Below are 12135 nucleotides of genomic sequence, written 5' to 3' on the forward strand. Positions count from 1 at the left end.
GGGGGGGGGGTCTGATACCACTGTTGACTGTTAATTGTAACCAGGAGGTAACCGGCACAGCTTAGCATGGCGATTGGTAGGCGGCAGCAGCTATCCACAAACAAAATCCTTACCACTTCTTCAAAGTGCAAAAAGGTTTGCAGGTTTTTTGGAACTTGCAGTTGTGCATTTTGCAACTTTTACTGCAATTAATTATAAGCAGTCAACGCATAAATAATGAACCTTGTCAGCCAAGAAATACTTCCACTATGCAGTTCTATCCTAAATTCAAAAAATGTTGTTTTTACAGTTTTGTTTCCTTATATCTTAAACTTACAGGGTAAAATGTGTAAAACAGTGGGGCCAAAGGCACTAGTAGGTGGATTTGGAGACTCTGAAGAGTGCCAGGATAGCTATTTCCCCCTGCTTTCAGTCTTTGCATTAATCTTAGCTAAAGCCTTCTGTGCTGTTGGCTCAGATAAACTGCAGGGATGGGTTAGGTGTGTATTCACATTGTGTTCATGCAAGTCTTTGCATTTCAAAAAAATATCTTTAAATGCATCTACAGTGGAGCGAATGTTCAAGAGCATTACAAAATGTGCAAAACCGGTAAAAAAAATGGATGGGAACAAACAGCTGCATCAAACAGATAGACAATACATTAGTTACATGCTGTTGCTATGTGGACACAGCATATGGTCTGACCATAGTTATGCAAAGGGGCATACCTAGCCACCGAGGCGTGGAAGCAGGCGTACATGATCAACGTTTCTTGCTGGTCACCCACATCATCTGAGATTTATTTCTTTCCAAAACAGAGTTCTGCACCTTTCCTCTCAACGAAGCACTTTGCAAGACGGGACGAAATGAAACATTATCAACGTGATTACGACAAACACATTTTGGCAAACAAATGTCATGTCGTTTGTAATATATACGCAGCCCCCTTTCCCAGAACAATCTGTGTGTGCTTCCTGAGAGTGGTGAACACTCCCCTCCCCGGCCCGCAGTCAACACGCTCAGTGCATAAAATCACAATGATAGCTGTGATAGAGCCAACAGCCATTCTTCATCACTATGTTCCAATCAATCCGGGATGTGTTCCACACACGACCTGGAGATGGCAGTGGAGTTACAGCTCAGTGATGGACTGCTAGTACTGTGTGCGCGTGCTTATGCTCAGGTGTGTATTTGTGGCTGCAAAAAAATACGCTGGTGTGTGTGATAAAGAGAGAGAGAAGGTGCACAGGAGCGCTCAAGAAGGAAAAAAAACCCACCAGTGAAAGGAATTTTACCTGTGCTCCCACGCACATTGTTTTACAGACATTGGAGGGGAAAAATTGTCTATTCTAAATCTTGTTCATGCCACCATTTGTCTCTATAATCCATGGCAGAACAATAGGCTGATGTGATCAAACAGTATCAGCTTGTTCCCTGGTTATTAAACGTCATGTCTGACCCAGATTTCCACACAGCAGTTACTGTCACACTCACTCTTTCCTCGAGTTGGATAGCTATAATAAAATTGAGTAACATAAAAAAGGAATGACACGCAATTTTATTTCGCTGTGGCTTTAACAAGGCAGCCAGTGTTACTGTCAAACCTTCTACTCAAACCAAAATGAGCAATTTATCATTGTCCAATAGGGGATTGTGGTTCACTCCATTCGTTCTACTGGCTTTCTAAGCACATTCTACCTGGTTGTCTTTGTTTTTTGCCTGCCTGCCTCCTGTTATCACCAGTTGCTTTTGATCTTTTTCAGCAGATGTGACTCTTGCTTTTTCCTGACATATCTCTTCTTTTACAGCCTTGCTTTCACTCATGCGGCTCACTTTGACTGCACAGTATCCATACTTTCTGTGCAGAAAACGTGCGAACGTGACCGTCTGAATATGTGACACACAGCCATCGGCTTTAAGCGGCTTCACGTGATAAAGAGCCACTCACGTGCGTTCCTTGGTGCTCTTCTCTTTTCTGTGCCTTCAGGTCCCGCACCTCATCCATCTCCCCCCTCTCTTCCTCCTTTCCACACTCAACCTCTCAATTTCTCAGTTGGCCTTTGCGTCCAGCCCTCTGGCCTCTCTCCCCTCTGCCACGGCTCTCATTACCTCTCTGTGTCTTCCTCAATGACATCTAGTGACTAGCTATCAGATCTTGACACTTTGATACCCTCCTACTGCTCTGTTGTGCTCTTCTTGCTTTCACTCTTTGTCACTCACTCTGTCTCCTCCCCTTTTGTTCTTCCTTTCTAATTTCCTATCGATCTTTCAATCCATACATCCCATCACTGTATGTTGGTAAAGCTATGCAAGACAAATAGTCTTATCACCTGTTATGGTCACTGAATGTTCATGATTCTTAGATAGATACAGCACACTGGTCTAGAGCACGCATGCCACATACTTTACCATATTCATATTTCTGAGAGAGAGAGACAGTCATTTTCCCATGCACATGCACACACACACACTGCATGGACACTAATCACTCACCCACTGGGACCTTCAGCCGCAAGTCACAAGAGGATGAAGACCTCATTATATTCAATATACTGGACTCTCTTTATGATGTCAAGGATCTGCACATGTACTGTATTCCTGTCCATGCTTCTCATATCACTGTGGCCTATAGTGATGGTGCTAATCCTCTTCTGCTGCTCTTGCCTATCTGCCTCCTCCTCATCTAGCCCACGTCTCTTAGATTGGCATGTCCACCGAGTAAGTCTCTTTACAGCCGTGGCCTAAAAGGGGTTTTTTCTCTCCCAGTGATGAGAACCTCAGAAAGAAGGAATCTCATTATTTTCAGAAGGACCTGCTTTTGGATGTTCCACACAACTGTGAGAATAAATGATTGTTTCAGCCCTTGAAATAGCTCTTACCAGATGTTAACAATATCTTGGGTTTTAATGATGGAGCTGTGAGATGATGTGAGTTTTATCATAAAATGCAGGATCCTGTCTGCACTTTTGATTGGCTTTGTTTTAAAGTGCAAAATCTCTAAACGAATAGCATCATTGGCATGTGCAGTCAAATATATATATGAGTAAACAGTTACTTTAATACTTGTGTATTCACTGAGAATAACAGGCTGAAGAGTACTTCCCTGCAGAGAAATCCTGGCGTGTTACTGAGAGAATCTGTTGTAGAAAAAGAAGATCCTGAACCAGCTTGTTTGTGATCCCAAACCTTGAATTCCAACACTTCTACAACCTTTGCCTCAAGATTATGTTACTCATCCAGTTGTAAAAACACCTGTGAACATTCAATAGTAATAGTATTGAGTCCAACGCATTTCATAGTCCATGACAGAATATAATACATTCTGTGGACAGACGAGACAATAGTTGGACTTTTATAAAAGGTTTGAGTCCTGTTACATCTGATGACCTCCTGAAGTGACTTTGAATGTGGCATGGTTTAGTTAGTATTTCAGAAACTGCTACTGGGATTTTACCAACAGCTATCTCTGTGGTTTACAGACAATAGTCCGAAAATGAGTGAGTCCAGTGAGTGGCAGTTCTCCAAAGAGTTGCGAAACTGCTTTAACCCGATAGCAAGGCAACAGTAACTCAAATAACCACTTGTTACAATTGAGATATGCAGAACGGCATCTCAGAATGCACAAGTCTTGAAATATACATAGCACAGGAGCAGAAGACCACTCCTGTCAGCTAAAAACAGAAAACTGAGGCTTAAACTCACTCACCAAATCTGGAAATTAGCAAGAAATTGGAAAACTACTGCCTGGCCTGATGAGCCTTGATTTTTTCTGGGACATTTCGATGGCAGGGTCCAAAGTTTTTGTAAACAACATGAAATCATGGATTCATACTGCTTTGCATGAATGGTTGGTGTTGTAATGATCTGGGGGATATTTTTTGGGCATAATTTAGGCCACAGCCTACCTGACCAAGTCCATCCCTTTATCACCACAGTGTACCCATTGTCTGATTGCAGCATCCAGCAGAATAATTAATCATAGCACAAAGTTCATCTGAAATTTTTTCTCGAGTTCACCGCACTGTGGTGGAACTTTAAGACTCACATGATGGATGTGCAGGTGACAGATCTGTGTGATGCAGGTGTGTGATGCTGTCATGTCATGGACCCAAATCTCTGAGGAATGTTTCCAGCACCTTGCTGAATCTATGCTGCAACAAGCAAAAGATGATCCAACCGGGTTAGGAGGTTAGTTGAATCAATCTTGGTTGACTTAAGGTAATACACCCTATATTCTTTTCAGTTTTGAGACTGCTGCGCTGATTTGGTCAGACAATTTCAGGTCAGGATTGAGCGAGCATAAGGCTAAAGTTTTCTATACTGTAAATTTTTTAGTGAGGGGCAACACAGGGACTTAGTTATTGAGGCCGACAGCGTCCGAGTGTTATAGCAAGAAAGTCCTACGGATGTTCTCCTGTGATCTGGTTTCCTCCCACAGTTCAAAAACATGCAGATCAGGTAAAATAGAAGATGTGCCTGGTGTTAATCCTATGATAGACTGGTGACCTTCTTTCCATTTGTGAATACAGGGATAGTCTTCATCCCTCTGTGACTCTGAATAGGAATAGGCAGGTATAGAAGATGAATGGATGAAAGCTGCCAAACACTTTTTCAAGGTTATTTAACAATTTCTCCATTATTTCATCAATATACTTGTAGGATTATCTACAAACCTCCTGTGCATGCCAGGAGCCCCACACAAAAAAGTGTGTGTTGGTTCTGGCTGGCTGGCTGACTACATTCTTTCTCTCCATGTTTCCAACCATAGCCAAACATTCAATATATATATCCAGCATGGGCCTGCTGAGGAAGGTTTAACCCAGCAGATGACATTCAGTACAGTGCCATAATCATTGCCTCCTAATGAATTAAATAGCCCTGACATTTCACAGCACAGTGCTTGTCCTTTTCCTGCAACTGCTCTGGTGTTGTAGCCCTCCTTGCATTCATTCTGTTGCTCTCTCATTACTTCTCCTGCATTGCTTTTCCATGTGCCTTTTGGCCTCTTGCTTTGTCCCCTTCTCTACCTGCTCCCTTCAGCTCTATGCACCTCACCCCCCCCCACTCCTGCTTTCTCTTCCTCTCATCCGTCCACTCATCGGTATGCCACTGCACACCCTGCTGTCTGTGCCGGCAGAGCTGAGAGAGAACGGGAGAGGGAGGGAGTCACTGTTTAGCAGCCGAGACAGGATCCAGCTGGAGGGTCACGACCCTAAATGACCATCCCCTCACACACACACAAAGGCACGTGTACAATAAGTCATACACCCACACTTTCCTGATGGCAGGAGCAATAGGTCATATGCCAACAATGTAGGAAGAGGGAAACAGACAAAAGGAGGGAGTACAAGCAAACGAGAGAGAAAGGATTTAGGAATGAGGTGGAGGTGTGCTAAACCATAATTGTCCTGTGGTTTGGAAAAGGATGGCATGGTAGGATAAAGACGCAAGGAAAAAAGAAAAAGTAAAGGTGGAGGAATTGCTTGCTGTAGACGAGTCAAATATTTTCTATTGTCCTGGAATACAAATGAGGCTGGATGAATGCCTGGCTGTACTGTTACGGGCAAGAGCATCTCAAAGGCATATAATGATAATGACAATCAATAATACAGTTATTATTTTAAAAAGGCAGACGCATCACATGTAGAATTTCACTTTATTAATACAAGATTTTTCTGTTCTGATGCACAGTTGGTGCTGCTGATCCTTTATAGGCTACACATATATTACCTGTGGTATGTATGCTGTAATATGTACTCTATTTTTAAAGTTGCAAAAGCACTAAAACTCCGTGTTTTTAACCTGGCATTTAACCTTCTTGTTAGTAACATTGTAATGTTAGAACTCCATCAGGTTTGTATTTTACATGTAGCAATGTAATAAGTGGCTACATAGTGACTTATGTTTCTTGCTTACAAATAAGCACTCTTGCGGGGACACAAACTATATTCCTCACTTTGGTCTTACCAAATTCAACCCAGCACATTTATCTTATGGGCTAATGGGAAATTATTTTGCTTCTGATCTCTAATGCTTGTCAACATGAAATATTTAAACATCATCGTCTTTGGATTACTAAAGACAACTCCAAAGTCAGCTAAAAAAAAAATAAAAAAAATAACGAGGGTTCAAAGCTCTAATCAGTGCTATAAAATTTTATCTTGATGCTTTAAGGATTTTAATTAGACGGGAATTCCCACTACCCATGATTATCAAAGCAATAGGGGAATTTGCTGCCTTTGAATCCAATGCTTATTCCCGGAACAAACAAAAGCACATACACACGGCCTAATTCATTTTTTTAAAATATATCAAACGGGGAAAAAGTTAACCAAAACACAAACAAACACGGATATACGGAGCAAAAGCGCCTCCAGGAAACTCACCCGCCGTCAACCTATCGCGAGACAGGCGTAAGTTGCTATAGTAACCTAACAGAAACATTTCGACTACAGAAGAGAAGCGCTCCTGACGAAAACCTGCAATAAATGTCATGTAAATGTGACCTTTTGGCTTAACAACTAAAAAAAAAAGGTTGATAAATTATCAGAAGCAGATTACTCTAAAAAGAACCGCGGAGCGATTTGGGTAAGTTTCATATTCTCAGCAGCCTGTGAAGTTTAAGTTAGCCTGTTCTACAGTTACCGTCACATGCCACATGAGCTTCACGGTTACTGTCTTAATATTAAATAAACCGGTCTCACAGTAGACATTTTGTCTCGTAGGAAAAGCACAGGGGGGATTAAAAACATTAAGAGTTCCATTAATGACCCAGTAAGTTGTTCCGGTGAGCCAGCATGAAAAATACCAGAAGCTAATCTAATTAATGGGATTTAGTACACCTGCGCTTTTGCTGACACTACAAGAGAAAATGTGTGGTGTGAACAAATGCATTACTGTGTGTGCGTGTGTGTGTCATCTTTACTATACGGCTCAGAGGAGACAGTAAATTTAGCTTCATCCAGTCAAATGTCTCTCTCTAGACCAGCTACTCTCTGTTAAACCCTTTGTAAAAACTGTCGCTGTCTAACATGAGCTTACAGGAGCATACGTCATACCCTCGTAATGGTGACTGGATTGTTCCCACCCGCCTGCTGTCAAAATCCTATATGACTTCAACATTTTTTGCGAAGTGTTCAACACCTTTTTATTTATTTATTATTATTATTATTACTATTATTATTATTGGTATTGAATTTACAGTCAAATCACATTTAACGTTAATTAATTTTGTCTGTCCGTGAACATATGTCATTGGTTTGTGGCAGATGTGGGATTCACTGAATACACTCCATACTCTGGAGGCAAATTGGATCATTGTGCTGGTGTGTCCTCAGTGGGCGTTTGATTTAACTCAGCTTCGTTATAGCTCCTTGCAGTTGCTCCCTTATTTACAAGAGGTCACTGCATGTTTTATCCATTCACATATCCATGCTTTTCCACTTATCCGGCTCAGGATTACAGGAGTAGGGGCTGGACCCTATCCCAGCTGTTAAAGAGTGAGAGGGAGGGTACACCCTAGACAGGTCGCCAGCCTGTCGCAGAACTAACACAGAGAGACAGACAACCATTCACACTCACATACATATTGACGCCTATGGTCAATTTAGAATCACCAGTTAACCTAACCCCACTAACTGCAGCCACAGTGAGGCAACAGTGCTAACCACTGTACATGTTTTATGTGGCAGATCTTTACACCCGATGTCCTTCCTGATGCAACCCTGAAGGGATTTGTGTCTCCTCCTGGCATTGAATCTTTTACAAATTTGCTTCAAGTGAAAAAGCAAACCCCCCCCCCCCCAAAAAAAACCATCTGTTCTGGGATAGGTGTGTTTGTGGCTTTTCATCAATGTTCTAATTTTACCCTATGGATATACGATTATGTTTTTAAAATTGCCTGTGAAATGTCAGTGTTTTCGCTAAGAGACTACCCACCTTGAACAAAATGGCTCGTCTAATGTTACTTTTTCTACCTACTGAGTTTCTAGCAGGTGTGGCTGTATTGCTTTTATCAAACCTGCCTTATCGGCTAATTTTCTTAGTCGTCTTTTACTGCCCCCAAACCATTTATCATCCATTTAGATCCGTCAGATGCAATTTAAATATACGTGATTGCTTGTTTTAACTTCCTATGCATCCCTGCTATTTTGCTCATTCCACCGTGGCAGTATTCATTTATGGCTGCGTGTGATTTAACTTGGGCCCTGCATGAGATCCAGTTTTATGCCATTACTGTGGGTTTTTATTGCAGCAGAGACTCTTTGTAAAAAGCACAGCGAAAGACTGGAGAAGAATACCTGAGCCACCAGAAAGAAGAGCCATGAATTTAAATGACTTTGTGGTGCTTCCTAACAACAAGGCCAAATCGGTCAAGCTCAATGCCAGGTAAGATGAGATAAGATCAATGATGTGATTTAAGGCATTCGGTAGAAGCCCATTATTGTTCCTTGGCTCCCATCCTATTTTCATCTGTAACCATTCAAATTCTATCCAGAGAATCGCTATTTCACAAAATGGACTTTCAAGCAAGGTAACTGTTGTGAGGTGGTGCCTGTGTTTCTTGGTAGACTCTATTCTTTTTTTTTTTTGCTCTGTTTTTTACTAATATTGCTCAATACTCCTACTCTAGTTTCTCATTTGCCAACCGGTAATTGAATAAATTACTTGAATAAATTAATGCCTGACTTGGTGATGCCCTGATCCAGTAACTAATTGATTGCATGTATTGATTATTCAGAGATCTGCTAGTGGTGAAAATAAATTGAAGTTATTGATGAAAGCCTTGCTCTCCAATCTGACGGAGGAGGCCCTTTGTATGATTGATTGTTGTTAATTGATTGCTTATATGTGGGTGTGTTTGTGTTAACATAGGAACTTGCAAGAATTGCAAATGGAGACCACGACTCTGGCCAGTGAGAGCAGGGAGATAGAGGAGAAACTGCAACGGCTAAAAGACAGCATCAGTAAAGAGAAGGCGGAAAGAGGGTGAGTATTAATGTTACAGTCTGTATCCTAGAAGAGCAGTGATTTGGAGAAATCGAAAAGTGAAAATGCAAGTGAGACGCCAGGGAAAACACAGGAGAGGTCGAGAGAGGGGGACGGAAGATAGTGTAGTGAATAAGCATGAGCTGTAGCACAAAACACAGAAGAGGGAATTTTGTTTTCCTGAATCAAGTTTCAGCTTACTGAAGAGAGACTTCTCCTTATGTTGTCTGTGGAGTATTTTCTTTACTTGACATAGGTTTTTTTCTGGGTGTTTTCAGCTGTTTAGATAAAGGTGAATAAATAACTATGGGAAACCACATGAACAACCTTCATTCATCATCCCATTTAGCAATTTAACACATTATTGTAACAAGTACTACGGCAGCCTGGTTCCATTCACATTTAGTCTTGAAAAGTCCTCTAGCCATATTATTAGGTACAAATATGGCCCACACTATTACGAATGTTGCAGAAGTAGTTGAGACTCGTAAAACTAGATAATGGTTTACAGTTTGGAATTGGAATGGGAATGCCACCCAGTGTGGTTTTCTGCAGCTGTATCCCATCTGCTTCAAGGTCCTATGTGTTATGTGTTCAGAGATGCTGTTCCGCATACTTTAGTTGTAACAAGTGGTTATTTGAGTTCATCCCATCAGATCAAAGCAGTCTAGTCATTCTGCTTGGACCTTTGACATCAACAAGGAATTTTTTCCCAGCGAACTGCTGCCAATTGGATATTTTCTCTTTTTTTGGACAATTCTTTGTAAACCCCGAAAATGGATGTGTGGGAAAATCCCAGTTACTTAAAGCATCTCTTTTCCTCATTCTCATGCTCAGTTTGAACTTCAACAGGTTGTCTTGACCATATCTACATGCTTAAATGATTAGATTGCATTATTTGCATTAACAAGTAGTTCAAAAGGTATACATAAAAAAAGAGGACTGAGTATTTTTCACATGCTATTATTTACTCATATAACTGAAAATATATTTTTTCTTTTCTTTCTAACAAAGTGACCAGTAGTACAACGAAACCTTGAGTAAAACACAGACAAAACATCAATAAAATCTCCTGTCAGCTATGTGGATGTGAAACAGCTATATATCAAAGATGGTGCTAAATTTATTTGGCGAAATAGCTTTCAGTACATAACTTAGGTGTATGTACTGAAAATGTTAGATGAGTTTGAATCTCAGTGACCTTGACCTAAAGCTTTTGGAATTGACACCATAGGTGTATCCACTAGTAGGCTGAGGGGTAGCACTGGTGGATGCCAGTATTTTATTTTTGGGATGGCAACTTTCTTAACTTATATTGGGTAAGATTTACAGAGTCAGGATGAGGGCACAAAGGGAATGCAGAGATTAGATAGTGAAATGGTTGGAGCATATGTGAAAAATGCACCAGTTCAACTCGACTGCATGTCATTCCCCTGCACTTTTTCCCACACTTGCTGTCTATCTCCACTGCCACTATGCAATAAAAGCAAAAGTGTAAAAATGTCAAAATGTCACAAGAAAGCATCCTGAAAAAATGGAAGAGGGAAACTAGAAAAAGGGGAATAAATATAGCAACTTCGTAGACACAGCAGGTGACTAATGGAGAGACATGAGGTAGTGCAAGAGGCAGAGAAGTTGCAGCAGCTGTAAAAGAGCAGGCAACACAGAAAGTAGAGACACTGAGTAATAGAGACAGATAGAGGTAGACACCAAATGAGAGAGTGGGAGGTCTGCGACTTCTCTAACTATAAAGGTCAAGAAAAGGTTGCTATGGAAGGAATAAAGAAGCAGTCAGGGAACTGAAAAAGCCAGTCATAGATGAAGTTAGCTCATGCCCATGCAAAAGGTCAGTGGAGCAACCTTTGCTGGTTCACATTCCCGACATCAGAGAGACGATGCACAAGACATAAGAATGAGCAACAGTAAAATGAAGGAGAAAAAAATACAGTGGGAACATTTTTGATGTTAAAATTAGCTTTGAAAGAGATAAATCACTGGCCATTAGCCCCATTTATATTTTCGCCTTACTTTGATTATAATCAAAGTCCTGATGTTGTCTGTCCTTGATGGATTTATCTTGATGGGATGTTGTTGAACCCATTATTTATGTAATATTTTTAGTTAGGTCTATATTTGTTTCCACCATGTCATTAACTGTCACAACTACTTAGATTAACTGAAAGTGGATATAGAGAGTCACTGGCAGCATATACAACGCTATTTGCACCCTTTCATTTCTTTCTATAAATAAGTTTCTTATATTCTTATTTAATTTTAATTGGACAGGGCAGTGAGAAAGTGGTAACAGTGAAAAAGAACTTTAGTGTCTCTGAAAATCACTCTTTAAAGAGATGGAAGCAGCTGCCTGCTAGTCAGAAATGCTAAGTTATTATCTGTCATGTTAAAAGAAAAAAAAAGAGCTCCAAAATATCAGGTTTATATAGATGATAATTAAATATATTTTGTTTGAGGTTTTTTGTTTATAGGGTTTAATTTTCAGTATTGGTTTACCAAAGTCACAGTCTCTCTTAAAAATGAGATGTAAGTGTACAGTTGTATTCCCATCGAAGGCAACTCAGATCTCGCTAGACACAGGAAATCACAATTTTTGGCTAAAAAGTCTTCCAACAAAGAAAGAGATAAAAGCAGAGTCAACATTGGTCTGGGCTTTTAAGATCGAGAGCCCTGTGAGCTGCTAAAAGGCTTCAGTTTGACTATTTTTGTTTTGCTTCACTTTGTTTTGGTGTGAGATTCTTCTCTAGTGCAACATCCATTGGTTCTGAATGTTGCATAATACCTTTAAACATTTAAAACCTAAATATTCTAGATTTTTTATTTACCAAAAATCCAGCTGAGTTTGGTTATAATGTTATTCATGTGTTCTTGACAACGAGACCTTTTTAGTCACACAAACACCTTTAAATTATATATACTGTACATACCTGGCTCATTATTGTGAGCCATTCCTACTTTTATGAACAGAAAATTAATTTATAGCCTGAAAACAAACACTGGATATTAATGAGATGTTCATTAATACCTCTCAGTTGTGTTACCTATGTATAGTTATGGAGAACCGTGTAATATTATTAGTATATTATACAGCTCAGGGAAAGCCCTAGTGAGAGCAAAATATGGATTTTATGCACTGAATCCTTTAAATAATAT

The 12135-nt window shown here is 40.2% G+C and overlaps 1 protein-coding gene across 4 annotated transcripts in view; it reads left to right on the forward strand.

Moving 5' to 3' along the window:
• The first annotated feature begins 6378 nt into the window (after positions 1–6378).
• Positions 6379–12135, forward strand: part of zbbx (zinc finger, B-box domain containing) — a 73245-nt gene continuing 67488 nt past the window's right edge. For all 4 annotated transcript variants that reach the window (XM_026193237.1, XM_026193240.1, XM_026193238.1 and 1 more), the window contains exons 1-3: positions 6379–6567; positions 8234–8367; positions 8854–8967. In XM_026193237.1, the coding sequence (XP_026049022.1) occupies positions 8303–8367; positions 8854–8967 (179 nt within the window). In that variant the 5' untranslated portion in view covers positions 6379–6567; positions 8234–8302. The remainder of the gene's footprint in view (positions 6568–8233; positions 8368–8853; positions 8968–12135) is intronic.

Source organism: Astatotilapia calliptera, chromosome 14 (assembly GCF_900246225.1).
Source record: "Astatotilapia calliptera chromosome 14, fAstCal1.2, whole genome shotgun sequence".
Classification (NCBI taxonomy): Eukaryota; Metazoa; Chordata; class Actinopteri; order Cichliformes; family Cichlidae; genus Astatotilapia; species Astatotilapia calliptera.